We start from the raw sequence: 17,856 nt of genomic DNA on the forward strand, positions 1-17,856 counted from the left end.
GAATTTCGAAAACAGCCATCAGGATCGAACGTAACAGGTTTATCGCGATCGCGACAAGATGGCAAACGCCACGGTATGCGAAATCATAAACATCGCGGCGAGATTCATGGAAGGCAGGATGGAGAAACGCTTCGTCGTCGGAGTATCGCGAATCGATCGGACTCAGAGTTACGCTCGCAAATAAACGCCTCCGGAGGGTCGAAGGAAGCGTCATCGTCATCGGTACATCACGATGTTTCTAGGCAAAAGACGGCTTGCGAGCAGCCCGGTTCGTCTGTTGGACGGATCCTCATCGAGCCCACCCAAAGATATAAAGTAGGCAAAGTAGCAAGCGTGTCTAACGTTCATCGAGTCGACAGATGAAGCGAGTCTCGGTCTTTGAAAAATAAGAAGAGGATAGATATTCACGATCTTGTAACAAGTCGATTTGAGATTTACATGTCACGAGCCCGAGCGATTTGTCGCGCGCAGGTCGGTCCGACAAGCACACAAAAACCAGAGAAAATCAACGTAGAAAAGCTGCGATAGACTCGTCCGATTCGGAGACGTGAAAGAGCGTTGATTGCTTTGTGAATAGTCAGATTGATGGCAACATATTCACGATTGTTAATCTGCACGCGCGAATTAGCAATGATAGTGAAAAGTTTTTTGTTTCTAGAAGGTATAAATAAATTATATTTAATCTTGGATATAGAAAATTATTCTTCGCTTATGTAATTTATTCTGAAAAATTATAATATAAATTTTGACAATTATAGCGATACGTATGCGCTGCTTTTGTTGATAGAGAGTTTTATGCAAATTTCTTTCAAATGCTTCTGATAAATTGGATCTCTTTTAACACAAATAAGTATACATATATTTATCAAATCAAAGTGGTTCTTAATTGAAAAAATTTCAAAAGATAAATTTTTGTTAAATGTAATTATTTATATCGCAAGCGGAAAATGACATTTTATCTGCGTGGGGGAGTTTACATTTAACATATTTTATATCGGGTACCCAGCTTTATATCGTATCTCAAGATTGAATTCGTAAACGGGAAGACTGCTTTTATCGATCCTATGTTACTAACCGATAAAATTTTGCAGTATCTGTGACGAAGGCGACATTCAATTTGTCACCACCCTAGCTGTTCTTCCATCAGACGTTCTTAGGTTATATCGAATCATTTCCGGACGATGAAACACAACCCCTCCATTCTCCCTCGCTTTTTTCTAGCGGTAAGGAACTCAAACTCAAAGGCTCGCCCTTTCAATAACCAATATTCTCTACTATCTATTATTTAATATTGAAGCAAAAAGAATAAACTCGAAATTGCATAAAATATCAAGATTGTAATTATGTGTATTTATGTTAAAAATAAAATTAATTAATTTAATAGAAACATAAAAACATTTACAAAAAGATTTTCTTGAAAATCTTTATTGTCAAACGATTCATATGTATAATATTAATGACAATCAATGTGTTAAAATAAAAATTATATCAATCTTTTCAGAATAAATAAGATAATAATTTATTCAAAATTTTAAATTTTAAATTATAGGGAAGAGAAAAAATTATCACGTCGTTAATGCTTAAGCAAACATGTTAAATTACAAAGTCAAAAGATTATCGACATGACATTTTACGGAATGATACTTGGTCAGAGTTTAATGTACACCAGTCTGCACAGCATGTATTCCAAAAGAAAAGAGACTAGAAAATATACGACAGGGGCTACTTGTCCACAATTCACGCAAAGCGTCATTTCGTCGAGTTTGCGTAAATCTTTTGTACGAGAGCGGACTGATCGGATAATCACACCGATGTATTGTCTCCCATTCGATTCACAGTCGTGCCGCAATCATCTTCGTTCTACGAGAGTCGCGTGCCTAATAAGTGATGCTTTGGAACTCCGTCACCTTCGCGAAGATTAACAAAGCCGAGTCGTTTGTTCGATTGGTCGCGGCTACTCAGCCGTATTGTTCGGCCGTTCAAGGACCGCTGGTCATCTGCAGGTATTTACCTCGACAGCCAGAAAACCTAGAATCATTTACTAGCGCCTTTGATCCTCATTTTCTAGTAAATTTGTACAGACGGAGAGCTTCTCTTCTTTACGATCGGCTTTTAACCATTTCGTTGAATTTCACAGTGTGAGTTCACAGTGTGAGTTCACAGTGTGAGTTCACAGTGTGAGTTCACAGTGTGAATCGCGTGTTCACGATAAGCGATAACAATTAAAATCGTAAATTACAAAAAGCGATACAAATTTATTTTTACGTATTTAGAATTATTAAATTAGTTTCTAATTTCTTTCGAAGATGAAAAAGAGAAAAATATATACGATTTAATTATAAATAAAAAAAATTAAAAACCTTGGTATTATAATATTTAATACACAAATTCTTAACATTTATTTTGCTGTCATTATCGCAAAACAAATTATACATTTGAAAAAAGGCACAGCACAATAGATTACAAATATAATTTCCGACTCTGTAAAAATTAAAAATACAAGGAAAATGATATATTTTACTAAAATGAATCACATAGATCAATCCGCCTTTCTCCCTTCCACGATGTTTTCGTTTGCTCAATGTTTTGTACAAGGAAACGCAGGAGGGGCGGAAAGCTCGCGTACGCGAGAGCGTGAAAATTTCGGTGCTTTATCGTATCTCCGGTGCAAGCAAGCGAGCAAGCAAGGCAGCGGCGCGAGAAGAGAGGGAGCAAAAATCCCCCGCGATATAAATCGATTCGCGGGACGAACGTCAAAGGGCCGCTCGACCAATCAGCTGGCAGATGAGGCGGTGCTCGAACAGAAACGTGCCGCTCCAAGAGAACAGAACCATGCCGCGCCGAGAGAGAAGCCGAGAGTGCGACAGGGAAAGTAGAATTGCCGTGTTCGTGGAAGGGGTACAAAAGCAGCGGGCATGGGCGAACGATGGGCGGCCGTCCTGGGTACGGTACGTGATGGGCTGCAACGAGTGGGGGAGAGCAACACACACGCACCGTGACACGGTATATCGCGAATTGCGAAGAATGGGGAAGCCTGCCCATGCACCGCGCTGCGCCTTCTTCGTCTTCGTGACCTGTCCCGAACTCTCGTCAATTATGACTAAATACACGTATCGCGGTTTAATATGAAAGACATGGCGACGACGGGATGGACCGATGATAGCGGCGAAAACTTATTCTCGGACTTATTCATCGAAGGTGTTCAGTTAACGCTTTCATTTGATGCATCGCGACTGTCTCGGATTAACGTTGACTCAATTTAATGTATTATGGAGATGAAAGAATTGTGTCTGCATTATATGTAAATGCATCAAAAACAAATAAACTTCAGGTAGCTCGAATTAGCGGTTATATTTATATAGGATCTATCTATTCTCCTCATTGTATCTGCATTTAACATCGCATTTGATATTAAATGTCCTTGTTTGAATGTTACTTATCTCATATTAGAGTCCCATTCAACAAAATATAAGACTCATTCAACTAAGTATACACTGCGTGAAAATTTTTCAGATTTACTTTGAAATTTTCAAAAGAGACATCGAAAAACTGAGATTTGCTTTTTCTGAATATCTAAACTATTCAATGCAATATATACGAAACAATTTTTAACTAAAGATTGATAAATGATAAATATTAGTTTTCTTCTTCATTAATTATCGTGCTTATAAAATATTCACACATCATTCACAGAAAATTATCATCTAATATTTTAAGAAGCTAAAATATTATTCACTTTACACAAATAAGAATGAACAAGATGTTTATTTTATTTATCGATCTTTCTGTGTGGCCGAGAGGGAGAAAATAGATATATCCTATTATAGAAATAGGAAATGATGTGAAACGCGATTGAGTTAGATTGGGTGATAGATAATTGTCATCAATATTGAATATATATTTTTTAGAGATAACTGATCTATTCTGTCAACGCAAAGTGTGGGAAATATTGAAGTTGCCAGTGCGTAAAATTAAACACACATTTAAAAATCCACATCTCGTAATAAATTTTCATCGACTAATCTGACATTTGCTAAACAGATACATCGAAACATCGTATAATATCTGCGCAAGCGAGTCTGATAGAATTAGTTTGAAAAGTGGGTAGACTCGCCTCCCGATTTCAATAACGTATGACCTCTTGACATTCTGACAAATGTCACGAATTTTTACGAGAAAAGCCAAGTCGCACGTGCGTTTTAAAAAATTCCTGACTGCGTTGAGCCCTTGTTAATTGCATATTGCACATACAATCACACACATACAATTTTGCAAGTTAATACGATTATGATTTAATATTTTAATTACTATTTTCGTACTTTTTCTGAAAATATAAATAATTTTATAAGCGAGAGCAAAAAATTCAAAGTTATTAAAATCGCTGTCAAAATTGTGAAAATATCTTAAACGGATATGATATAAATAAAGGAAGACAGAGATAATATTAAATATATCATTTATGTAATATTAACTTAAAAAGAACAATAATCACATATCTATTTAAAAAGAGAAAAAAATACGTTGTTTCGGATATTGCAAATCACATAACGTACACATGCATGCAATTTCAATAAAAATTTCAAACTTGTCATCTTGTTTCGATATAAAAGACGGGCTATTTTTTACTGCCCCGAAAGTGCGTCTCAATGAACACGATGCGTGAAAAAAAGGAATTATCAATCAAAAACCGGTCTCTCTTCGTAAAAAATGTCTTAATGTAATCCGTGTTCGCGTGTGGCCCAAGAATGACGAAACTGATGCGGCTAGATGCGAATAGAAGCAATCAAGCGAGACGAGAAAGGGAAAGGAGAGGAGGACAGGGGGAGAGAGAAGCGTAAATTTTTCGAAAAAAATCCTCATTGATGGATAGTTTATCGCGTCCCTGTTCTACCAATTATTCCTTCCCTAAATCCTTCTCTGCCTTTCGCTTCTCTCGTCTTCGGTCACACACATGTATACATACACTCACACCATCTCTTCTCTTTTACTGCACGAGGGTGCCCCCTCCAAGCCTTCCTGGACAACAGAGCCTACCTAAATATCGGGGGATCATGCTAAACGGCGGCAGATCAAAGGGACCGACAGAATCCGGTGGCGAGCTATCATAATAATTAGGCTCGCTCGCGCCTCTTTGTATCGGGATAGAAAAGCCGACGTGGAAGGCCGAGAAGAAGAAGCGAAGACGCAGAAGAAGAGGAAGAAAAAGGGCTGCGGACGGTCCGGTTGGTCGAACTGGCCGGGAAGAACGGTCGGCACCGCTCTTGCCCGCTAAATTGAACCTAAGGGGACTCTAAAAAGATTTTACCGATTTCGGTGAATGAGAGATTGCTTGCGCTCCTCGCAATCAATGTACTCGGACACCGCCGAGTTTCACGCCGGGGTTAATTGATTCAATAAATATTTCTCGACAATTAATTTAATCGCCGAAGCGATGCTAATGCGCGTGTATATGTGTGTAATACGTCGTATATTAGATATTAAATACAGAGTGTCTGTGAAATAAATGAGTGATTTAGTATGCGATCCAAAATCGATTTTTCGTAGAGAAAGTATCAATCGTTTTTGTGTCATAAACGATTGAAAAGATATTAGTACGCTTGTTTGCGGAAAGTAAAGTCTTATTTTTTATATCTTTAAGTATAACAAGATTTTTTCTTTTAGAAGAATTTCTCTATTCTTCAATCTAGCTTCTACAATCATATGTATAATTATTCAGATATTTAATGTTAAAAGTTTTGAAAAAATGAATATATTATTTTGCGCGGCATATATTTATTTTTCGAAAATATCTTATAAACTATGATTTCTCAGAATTAAACATTTTCTATCGATAAAATCTATTTCAAAAAAGGATTTAGAATTGCCAATAAAATCTAAAAATAAAATAGTGCGATATACGTATACATATAGGGAAAAGATGTTTGATATTTCTCTCCCCTCTTTTAATATATGTCATATCAGTTTCAAACATGAAAAATTCTATTTATCTTGCATGGATGAAATTTATTTCTCAAATTCTCTTGTTTACATCAATTTATCAAATAATTTGTATAAAAATACTATTAAAGAGTCATATCAATTCTGCGCAATGCTAAGTCTTTACTAACAATTGTTCCTCCGCACATGTCACATTTACGAAGCGTATATTTTTCAGGTCTATGCTACTTGCAATGAAATAATGATTATTAATCCGCGACAATCTAGATAGGCAGGATGTTGGTAGGATTAGATTACACGTTATGCATGCAATCGCGCACAATTTACTATCGTCGTGTACGCTAAGCGCGGTAAATTGCTTAGCGCGATTTATTACAATTATCGGTGTTCATATTATAGACTCGCGAAATCCGCTTCTGTGAAATTCCGAAGGCATGAAAGCGACTCGTCGCTGGGTGAAAGTGAATTGTGTTTCTCGGTTGTTATATAAATTCATCGTATTTGCATCAGAAATCGATATATAATATCGATTTATATATGCAGACAAATAGCAGAAATAAACTGTCTATATACCTGTATGTCGGCGAATATAATATGTGACGAGTAACAAATTTTCATTCAACTTTTCCTACGTTATTTCTTTTCTATCATAATAATGACAATTAATTCTTACTTCGACAATTATTAAATTTATTTAACATTTCTTTGCTAATACATAATTTATTTATGTTAGCAATAATTCAATAACACTCGCTAATTTGGACAAAAAATATTAATTTACGCGAATGAGATCCAATAGAGCGTTATATTTCCTTAAATATAATATGCAATTAATATCTATTGAAATTGGAGTAAATTAAAGAATTAACTTTATATTTTTTAGAACGCGTTTTCAGTTCTTATTGTCGGTGCAAGTTGAAAAACTTGAAAATATATATAAAACATGACATATAAAGTAGATACAACGGTCCGTCGGATGCATCCGGTGCGATTTCATCGGTTAAAAACCGCGTAAAAAGAACTAAAATGACATACGCTCTCCAGAATTCAACAGTCTTCCGCTATGCTCCCTTTAAGTTGAGTTTGTTCAATGGAAACACTTGTTTTTCATTCATCAATTCATACAAAAGATCGTCACGACAATAAGCAATAATTTGATGAATAGTTTTGATGGAAATTATATATATATATATATATATATATATATATATATATATATATATGTTTTATTTTTATTCTCTCAAACTTTGATTATTTATAAAAATGTTATAAAAAATTAAAAAAGTTATTCTTGTTCACACACAATGAACAATACATTCATAATTTAAAATTTCGTTAATTACTAGAACACATTTCTTCTTATAAATATTCTATTAATATTTTTTGTCTAAATAAAGAAGTTACAATGTTACTTTAATATCATGTATAAAATAATTGGAGTTCCAGTATCTAAGAGATATATTTCGCAACGAAATCAATTAAAAGAGAGATAATTAAAAGAGAGATAATTGAAACAATTAAGAAAGAATACCGTGTAATTAATTTGCTTTTCACGTGTCTTAAATTCGCAAAAGTCTTTAATTCGCAGAATTTAATATCTACGACGGAAGAACAATATCGAATAAGATGTTAGGATATTAACTATTAGTTGTCGACGAAAAGATTGCCGCAATTACATCTAAATTGAGTCTCAAATCGGGCTATAGATAATGATATGTAATAGTCGGAATACTCTTTTTATTATTATTACGGGCCAATCTTTCGTGATATCATCGATAGCCGTGAATCCATACCCTCTGACAATTTTGATTATAATTCGATCAACTATTTTCAATTCGCTGAAAGTATTGCTTGATTGAATTATTTTGATAAATGATTTTAAAATCTTTGAAAATCAATATATCACAACGACTATAAGAAATTTCTCTATCATATTTAATACATTGTTATTTTTGATTAGATTTTGATAAGATTTTCGTGTTAATTCCCTAAGTACGTTTGAAATAAAAAAGATATTGAAAATATCCCTTCTTTCTCTTGATCGATTTTTATATATCACATTTTATACTCTTTACGTTCAAATAATAATAAATAATAAAAGAAAGACGTAAATATAATAATAACAATCGAGGAAGTGACAAACGCAAATTATAGAGACGTTGTGCATAATGCATAATGCATAATACTGCAGCAGACAAGTCGCCGGTTCCTCGGTGTCGAGCATATCGCGCCCTATCGAATATACTTTTGTCTCGAAAGTCGTTTATCTCCTATCTAGATGTTAGCGGCCGCGTTAGACTTTTCGTCCGATAATCCGTTCCCAAGCTCGCTCGCGGCGGAGGCCGAAATCCGTACTCTCCGGGTGGGACGAAATCACGGTGGGCCCTCGTTAGTCGCCCTCCGCGTCGTGGAGGGTCAGTCCTACGTCATTCGAGCGAGAGAACGCGTGCGATACGTGGCAGAGAAGGAGAGACGAGAGCGCGAGAGAGGAGTTACTCTCCGGGGGTAGAGTCGAAAGGTAGAGAGGAGAGAGAGAGAGAAAGAGAGAGACCAGGACGATGAGGAAGGAAGGACGGTCGCACCGTTGCGCTGCGGGACGTTAAGTACGTCTCGTAAAAATTCCATCCCGTAGCGGCGTCATTTTGCCGTGCTCGCTACGTTAGGCATCATAGGCGGGGTTGGATCTGGCTCGGCCTCTGGGTCCGCCAAAGGGGCAAGTCTCTACAACGGAGGTGGTACCCGGTGCCGTAGCAGCGGCTTCGAAATGTGCGGCTGAGTCGGAGCGATTCCACCGCCCTTCTACGCGTGCGCTGAACCGGTTGTGAGAAAAGCGCCTGCCCAACGCCGGCGCCGGGGGATCCCCGTCCACCGTACCATTTCGCGTCACCGGCTTCGACTGGCCTGAGAGAGGAGGCACCCCGGCTGCCTCCTTAGCTCCGAAACTCGTTAGAAACGCCGACGTATTGACGTTTCGCGCGCGTATCTCGCTCGCAGCGGGATCTATCCTGGCAACGCGCTCGGCATCGGGACGCGTCGCGCTGTGTGCTCGTGTTCAGTGAGGATAGCAAACGGGAAGAGGACTGACATCCTTCTATCGTCGAGCGTCTACTCCCACGAACAGGTTGTCGTGAAAATTGCCTCGAAGCTCGCTCGCGCTATGAAGTTCTCGTATGGTATTCTGGTGTTTGGTTCAGAAGGGACAACGGTGATAGTGCGCTAGAATGAAGAGGGTGAACGCGAGCCGATGTCTGACACTTGACGGGAATCACTGATCTCGAGGAAAATGATTCGGCGAGAGATATGAGACTCGGATGCTGATGATGAGACTCGTGTGCTGGATTAAGCGCAATGACGGAGAATACGAGTGCAGTATTGACGGATTGTCGATAGCAACGGTGTCGGTAGATTTCGTGCTCCCTTATCAAGATCCTCCGAGGTTCGGACATGTTAGATCAGTGAATGAGACTCGATACTGTGCGGCAATCTCGTGAACAGTTTCCCAAGACAAAAGTGCGCGTTGAAAGAATGCATAGTGTTTGAGGAGTTTAAACCTGTCGCGACCTCGACTGACTGCCAAGAGCCAGACAGGCGAGTGTCTCGAGCGATTTATAAGTTAGCTATCTCTGCTCCATCCGCGAGGCATGTGTACCACGGAGATGACGGAATCGTACACGATGTCGCCGTCGACGACGGTATCTTCCAGCGCAGCAACGCCCGGCTGCATGAGCGGCTCGCCGACGCACCGACGGACGTCGTGCAGAAGCTCGCCAGGTCGAGGAGACGTCCAGGACGACGAGGACGAGATCTCCGTGGGCTGTCCTAGCCCGCTGCCGCTGGTGGTCGTGACGCCTAACACGGAGGACGAGCTGGCTTCCTCCAGGGAGGACTACGTCGACCGTCTGAGTCCCCGAAGAACGTACGTGCGAGATTCGATGACGGAGGACGAGGAGAGAGATTATTCTCGCAACGGAGAGTACAGGATGTCGAACGGGCGAACAAGTAGCAGGACTCGCGAGAGCGGCGACTCGGTTACAACGCTCAGAGACGACGAAGAAGACGAGGAAGAAGAAGAAGAGGTAGACAGCAGGACTGGTAGCAACGGTGCGACAACCGCCGGAACGACCGATGATTATTTCAAGCCGTTGAAACGTCTGAAGATGGTACAGGTGCAGCACTCGGACGAGGAGGACGAGAGAGAACGAGAGTCGAACGATCGCGGGGTCAAGTCTTTCAGTATCCTCGACATCTTGTCGCATCGGCCAAAAGCGAAGATTGTCCGTCCCTGGGACACGGTGGACTCGGGCCTCAGCCATCAGCACCGTCATCATCTGCAGCAGCATCAACATCACCAACACCATCTGCACCACCATCATCACAGTAGTCATCCGGCTCACGCGGCCGGACCTCGGGATCTCTCGCTGATGGGTATGTCACTCGCGTCCATGTCCGGCTCCATTAGCGAGCCGCCTCTCAGCAGCTCCTCGTCGTCCGGAAGGAGCTCGGTGTCGGATTCCGGTAGCCCGGACCCGCTCGCCCATCATCACCATCATCACGCCGCGCTTCATCACGCGGCCATTCATCCCGGTCTGCATCATCCGGCGCTCCAGCAGCCGCAACAGCAGCAGCATCAGCAGTTCAAGAGGAAAACGCCGCAGCAGCATGGCTCGCACACCGGCCAAAACGGCAAGAGAACCACAGGACAGGGCAGTCCCTTGGATGCGCTCTTCCAGATGACTAGCAAGACCTTCGACGCGGGCGAGCACAGTCAGGGTGAGCGCTCAACAATTTTCAATATCCTTCATAAATTTACCACAGACTTGCTTGTGATTGAATTTTACGCGTGTTTTGGAAATACTATTATTTTCTCGCTTATTCATAGAGATAATTTTGGGAGAAAGTTTACATGAGATTGATTATCAACGCAGATAATTATTAATGATTGATATATAGATATCTGAATATCTCATCAGAGAGTGTGAAAATCTTACTTATATAAGACCTATAATAGATCTTATTTAAATAAAATTCTCAATGAAAGTTCTGATATGATTTATAAATATTGCATTTGTTCGATTATTAATACTTTCTATAAATCAATTTATTTAAACAGTCTAATATAATTAAGTAGTTTAATCAGAACATTATATTCTCTTTCGTATATATATAACATAATTTTATGATATATGCGATAAATAATTCTTAAAAAGAAATATTTCAAACTTCAATTTTATACATCTTTAACAAAAATAGTTGGTCAATTATTTATCGTTAATAATAAATGTAAAATTATTTGTAAACTATGTAATTATCGCACTGGTAATCAAAATAAGTTTCACGCAAGAAATGTTTTATTTTGAATAAGAAATCGCGCACATGATGAATGATACTTATTTATTTTACTCATTGATTTTATCTTTAAATAATTTCCGTGCTTTAAAAAATATATATAATTTTTAATACACATATTTTAATATATTATATATTTGTATATATATTTACATTGCGTAAATATTTTACTCCGAACATACAATGAGACTTAACGATTCCAGTAGCGACGGCAAGTTTATTCACCGAAAGTAGCGAACAGTTTTCGAAAGAAATTCGTACAATATCATTTTTCACATTTGTGTTCCCGTATGATACTTTAATTGCGACATGCGACTCATACGTTTACGGTAATTACTGAAACTCCAATCTCTTGCATAAGGGATTAACGTTGCGATATAATCAGCACCGCATTAAGAAGAAATGCATATCGGGCCTCACACTTTGAATATTCGACTATGCAATTTTAGATTGCTTAAAATTTTATCGTTATATCATGCTTACGTTTTAACAGATGAGATACGTGCGCAGAAACGCGGTCGTTCGTAGAATCTATCGTTTGTAATTGGCGAGCTTAAATATCGGCGATGAATACGGGCTTTAATTTTGATTGATGTTCCGCTCGAGAGTCAGGAAGCGTTGCCCGCGCTCAATCCTTTCAAAGGCGGCGCTTTATTTTACTCTTTTACAGCCCCCTACGGCCCGACACATACGGAACGTTTCAAATTTCGTGGCGCGTTAGGTGTGGCAGGTGCCAAAAATACGAGTCAGCAAAATGTTAATCCGAGTTTGCTCGAATCCTTAGATCCTGCAACTCTGTCAGGTCTGTATGTATGCAGCATCCTAAGTGACGGATTAATCGCGCGAATCACACATACTCGACGTAATACTAATCTTTCAACATTGATGAGCTATAATCAATGAATATTAATCAAATTTTATGTAAATGAAGGCAAAAAAAAAGTTGTAAAGAATACATGAATGCATGATCAAAACGACAAAATATAGCAAAAACATGATGTTCAACATTAAATATATAATTTAACGTAATTAAATTACAGATAATAGCTACAATTTTGTACATGTATATTAGATTCTAATATACGTGTATACATTATATTTTTGAATGATAATAAATTACTTTCGATATTACATTTAATATTCTATTTGACATTATTCTAGATTGAGGTAATTCGTTAATCGCAACTCTTTGAGGAGTTTTCAAATAATTTATTGCTTCAATTAATTTCTAAAGTCTTGAATTTTAGTCTTTTTGAAATTTTTAGCATCGAGCTTGAATTACGATCACTTAAGTGCATAAATTACACTTGTTTATGTAACATTACGACGCGTGAGCATAATTAATTATCGTTAATGCATAATGCATGTCGATTTGGCGTGCAGATTATATTATTATTCGCGGGTCAAAAAGCGCATTATTGGTCTGTGTACATTCCAATAATAGTGACAGGCATACAGATATACAGATATTTCTCTTCCACTGTTTTCTTCGAGTTTTCACATGACGGAAATGTCGGGCAATAAATGTCAGTCGAGATCACGGTTAAAGACTTGAATCCACGCGTTATGACGATCTTTAACTTTCTATTGATTCCTCGCTCGTGGATCACGCATCTGCGATGTCCTGAAGCGACATATGAGAGATTATTACGGGGAACAGCCGTCTCTTCCGTTCTGCTCGAGAATTTTGCGACGCGTGATACACCTTCATAACGTCAGTAATAATAACGGTTTACAAGCGCGATGTGACCGGAAATATTTTGTAATTGTGTATTCGCGATACTTTGCGTAGTGCATTCTCTAGACAAATAATATCGATAAGTTATTCGATTGAATAATTTGCAATGCAAAATATATATAAATAGTTACGTACTTTTCCGTTTCTTAGCATATAATTCATTTATTATTAATATTCATTTATTAATCAATCGATTACCGATCGTTACTTCAAGGATTTCCAACTGATATCGATATAAGAAATCTAAGGAAACATACAGTACAAGCTATTATTTTATATTAAATTTTTTGTTGCTACAGCCAGTTGTATGCATCGACATTCATTTTATTCATTATATTCATTTATATATCACTATTTTCTTTATTCTTATAAATTGTTTTTAATTCTTAATTCTTACAAATATTGCCTATTATAAGAACACTATGAAATCTGAATAAAATCTTAAGAGAAAACAATATCTGTGAATAAATAAGAATTATTTCAAAGAAATCGTTGTCTAGTCTAGAGAAAAATATGAAGATAAAATTTTTTACGATAATAAAAATTTAGATTTATTATTAATATTGCTTTAATGATAAAAGTGATGCAAAGTCTCGAAAACATCTGTTTAGCTGTCATAAAGGAAATAAAAACGATTTGTTAACAATTATTTATTCATATTACTAAGAGATTTAAAAAACAAGATTTATCGAGAGATAAGATTCGAATGATTAAATTATGTAAATAAAATTGTGTATCTTATTATAATCAATTTTATCCTTAACTCTTGTAATATGAAAATCAATTATCAAGTAATCAAAGTAGCAATTATCGGCATTCACATTGTAACTAAATAATCGTTGGAGAAACAAGCTACGAGGCTTGTCAGAGGGTACGACATCGAGCTCGTGGGGATTATATTCAACGAATGTCTGTCTATTTCTAAATCAATTTTATTCTAATTCTAACGGTACGAGAATCACGGCCAAATGGCAAATACTCGCTACCAAAAAATCGCTCAAAAAGCGAGCCGCAGGGTCCGCCAGCGGGCCGAGCGTCGAGATTGCAACGATCGAATCCCGTAAATCGATGCGCCCTACCGCGATTCTCATTCGGGGCATCACAGGCATCGGATCAAGTTACGGAGTCGGCAGGAGAGAAAAGGGGGCGAGGGAGAGGGGGAGAAATAAGAATGCCGCGTAAGTATAGAGAGCATAATAATCAGAAGTAAATTGCGAATACGTGAGGCTACCGTATTGTAGGGAACCTGAGGGAATCCGCGACTATACGGGGTCTCCGTCGTTCCCGCCGCGAGGCCCCTCCCCTAGCGATCGGCAGCATTCATCGTTCCTTCCGTAGGGCACCTCCGTAGGGCTGTCCCCCTCCCTCCCCCCCTTCCTCATGCGTGTGCGCCTGTGTGTAGGAAATATATGAATGCGAGCGTCTCTGACCTGCCGGTAATCTAATTTGAATCTCTCGGGGCCCCGGTCAGGTAATGGAACACGTATCGAATAATATTACGAGCGATTCGATTCGATATCATTTGTAATTCCGGGAGACCGCAACGCGTTGCAGGTCCACGGAGGCCAGCTATCCGGGTCCGACGTCGTGTGAACAGCTTATTTTATCGCGCAACTTGGAATAGACGAATATATAACGTAAGAAGAGAGGATATATCGGGAAACTTTTTAGGACCTCGTAGTATGTTCGGAGTACAAAGATGAGTCCTGCGACCTGGTGAACGTTCCAGGCGCGCATTAAAAAGAAAGTGAAAAAAAAAAAACAAAAATAAAATACACACAAGTAACGTCAAAAATAAATGTCTTTAGCTTGGATCTCGAAAATTATTTTTCGAAAAGGAAAGAAAAATATTTTTCTCGAATAATTTATTCGTTTAATTATGATTTCGAGAGAAAGATTATTATTTTATATAAAGGAATTTCTTTCATAAAATGTTGGAATATATTAGTTTTAAAAAATAAATTAACGCATTCTCTCTCTGAAAAATAGAACATCTCATTTTCAAAGAAAATCTATATTAAAAATTTATAGTATAAATTATAATAAGAAAATATAAATTTTTTTTACTAAACTTCTGTCTAGTAAAATTGAAAAATTTGGAAATTTTGGATAAGAGGTGATTACGGCAAATGAGTGTTTCTGGAGTAACGGAGCATTATCTTTTTGTACACTTATTTGCCTGCAGCTTTCGCAGCCGCCAACAGTCGGTTAGCCAATCAGTTACATCGAAATGTAGCAATCAACATTGCGAGTTAATTTCTAAGAATCTTGATGATTTTACACGGTTTTCTTGTTTCGTGTGTTAATGGTCAGTTAAAACGCTTTCCAGACGAGACGTTCCGTGAAAAAACATAATTAGGACATGATTCTATCAGCGTATAGTCTGTCATTAGAAAATAACCGACTTATACATCCTATGATAATGTTTCAAGATTAATTCACCTTGTTAGTAATGCAAAGTTAACGTAAATAGAACGGAATAAATGCGGATCTGCAATGTTTGGCACACACTGACTCATCTCCAATTTTCTGAAATGCTCTCATCGTCTCTCGACAAGTATAATAAACGTAACAATAACAAAAACGCTTTACAATTATATTATACAATTATAAAACAAACCGTCGAATCTACATTTTCGTTAAAAATTCTGTTTGAGAAAATAAATCGTCGGGCTATTTGGAAAGAAAAAAAAGGACAGATTTATTTTTTGTTTTCATAAATTGCTGGTCTGAGACCCGCCGTCGTCTTCGTGAGCCTTGGCAGTAAACACGCCTGTTTATTGTACCGGCTATGCACCGATGATGGGGCACTGGGACGCTTTCGTAAATTGTGCAACTTTCGAGCACAGTATTGACGGTCGCTACTTCCTCTCGAAGAAGAAGGAGAAGAAGAAGATGATGATGAAAGAGAGAAGGCGGAGGGAGTCGCGAGTTCCCCGGCGATACAGACGGACTCCCTTTTGTTGAAATTTTTCGCATATTGCCCGCGCCGTCGGAAGTCGCGGGCCGCGTTTTCTATATCACGCTATATGCAAATGAGACATATGCTCTCGCCGAGCCACGTAATAAATTACACATATATAGGTAGGCCTAAAATTACGTATCCCCGGCCCTGCGCGCACCACGCATGCACGACGCACAGCTCGCACACTCGCGCACGTAACACATGTCATGGGTACACGGAGATCCGTGTCTGCTCGTCTTACGGGATAATATGTGCTTTTTACACGGACGGTCCGCGATGGCAAACTGCCCTTTCGTCGCAGCCGTTTTAAAGAGCTGACTCGCCGTCGATCGCCCCAGTTTCCCCCGGAATTATTACGCTATGTCACCGTAAAAAGAGGAAGAAACGTGAGTGCGCGCGCACAATTGTAATTTCTTTTCATTCACGCGTCTGAGGAGACGATATAAAACATCTATTAGGATTTATCGTTTTTTAAAAATCGAAGAAGAACATCTCTTTTATGTACATCTAATTTTAATGATCAATCTTAATAAGGAATTTGGCATTTATTTTAAGTAAGATATTTTTCTTAGAATATATATACTTTTTTTCTAAGAAAAATATTTTACTTAAAATAAATGCCAAATTTATTTAACTATATATCAATATTTTTTTTCTAAGGAAAATATTTTACTTAAAATAAATGCCAAATTTATTTAATTATATATATATATATATATATATATATATATATATATATATATATATGACGATAACGAAACGTTTTCAACGGGAAGCGTCGTGCATTTCCGTTTCGGCGTGTTTGCCAAGTGTGAGTTGATGGTCAAAATAAACGCAACCCTTCGAGAGATTGGATTTTCTAGCGATAATTGGAAGAAGTGTCTCCCGCGCACACGTGTACAAACATGGCACCGATCGAGGTCTTTCGGTTGCCAGTAACCATTTTCTTTAATCTAATCACTAGTGCGCCGAAAGGAAGAATCTAAACAAAGATTTAAACAAAGCTCTAGACAAAGGTGATGCCGGCATTTTTTCTTCTTGAAGAGACTCATAAAATTTTTCGTTTCTTGCAAATTCACGATCACTTTGTTGCAAAATCGAACTCGTTACAATTCCCGGGATTAAGATCGACATTCAGAAAAAAAGAGAGCTGAGTTCCACAATAATCCGTCATCGTAAAATTAAAGGTTCGTGCACAAGGACACCCTCTATATGCATATTGACAGGTTCAAAGTGGCAGGTATTTTCAAAGACTTATAATCATTCATATTTGCTGTAGGCTCGATAGATTGCTTTATGACGAATTTCCGCCAATTTCGAGAAAAATAAGCATTCCATTGCGTCGACAAATGTAAACCAAAGTATTTATAGACAGTAAAAAACACAGTTAAATATTTGGAATTTTTTTCACATCTTTTAACACAACCGTCCAAATTAACTAATGTTAATTAAAATTAAATCATTTAATACACAATTATACCAGACAATAAAAATAGATTGCAATGTATAAATCATGAATACTTCGCCGCCGTTTAATCTACCGATGCAATATACATATTTGTTTTCGTCCTCATATAAATAGCAAATTATCCAAAGAGCGATAATGAATAATTTTTCAATGCAAATCGACGAAGTCGTTTTGTTAAATAAAAACTGAACCTCTATCCAGGCATCAGGTTAAACGGTATCACGATTTATCCCATTGAGACACCATAAATTCTTCACGTAATATCTCTCAAGTATGATGGTGCCTCTCGATAAAATATTTGATACGCGAAATCGAATGGAAATGCCGATCGATATCTGAGTAATGATAAATGCATACGGGTCTGGCACACGACTTGGCCAATATACTTATCCATTAATCTGG

The 17,856-nt window shown here is 38.0% G+C and overlaps 2 protein-coding genes across 2 annotated transcripts in view; one reads left to right on the plus strand and one right to left on the minus strand.

Moving 5' to 3' along the window:
• The window catches only part of LOC105248059 (cysteine-rich hydrophobic domain-containing protein 2), a 161,758-nt gene that overhangs the window by 33,133 nt on the left and 110,769 nt on the right, over positions 1–17,856 (minus strand). The window lies entirely within an intron of this gene.
• LOC105248058 (muscle-specific homeobox protein tinman) overlaps positions 8,804–17,856 on the plus strand; it is a 47,443-nt gene continuing 38,390 nt past the window's right edge. The window contains exon 1 of the mRNA XM_011252615.3: positions 8,804–10,707. Within this exon, the coding sequence (XP_011250917.1) occupies positions 9,579–10,707 (1,129 nt within the window). The 5' untranslated portion in view covers positions 8,804–9,578. The remainder of the gene's footprint in view (positions 10,708–17,856) is intronic.

Source organism: Camponotus floridanus, unplaced genomic scaffold, assembly GCF_003227725.1.
Source record: "Camponotus floridanus strain SB8 unplaced genomic scaffold, Cflo_v7.5 scaffold88, whole genome shotgun sequence".
NCBI classification, from domain to species: Eukaryota; Metazoa; Arthropoda; class Insecta; order Hymenoptera; family Formicidae; genus Camponotus; species Camponotus floridanus.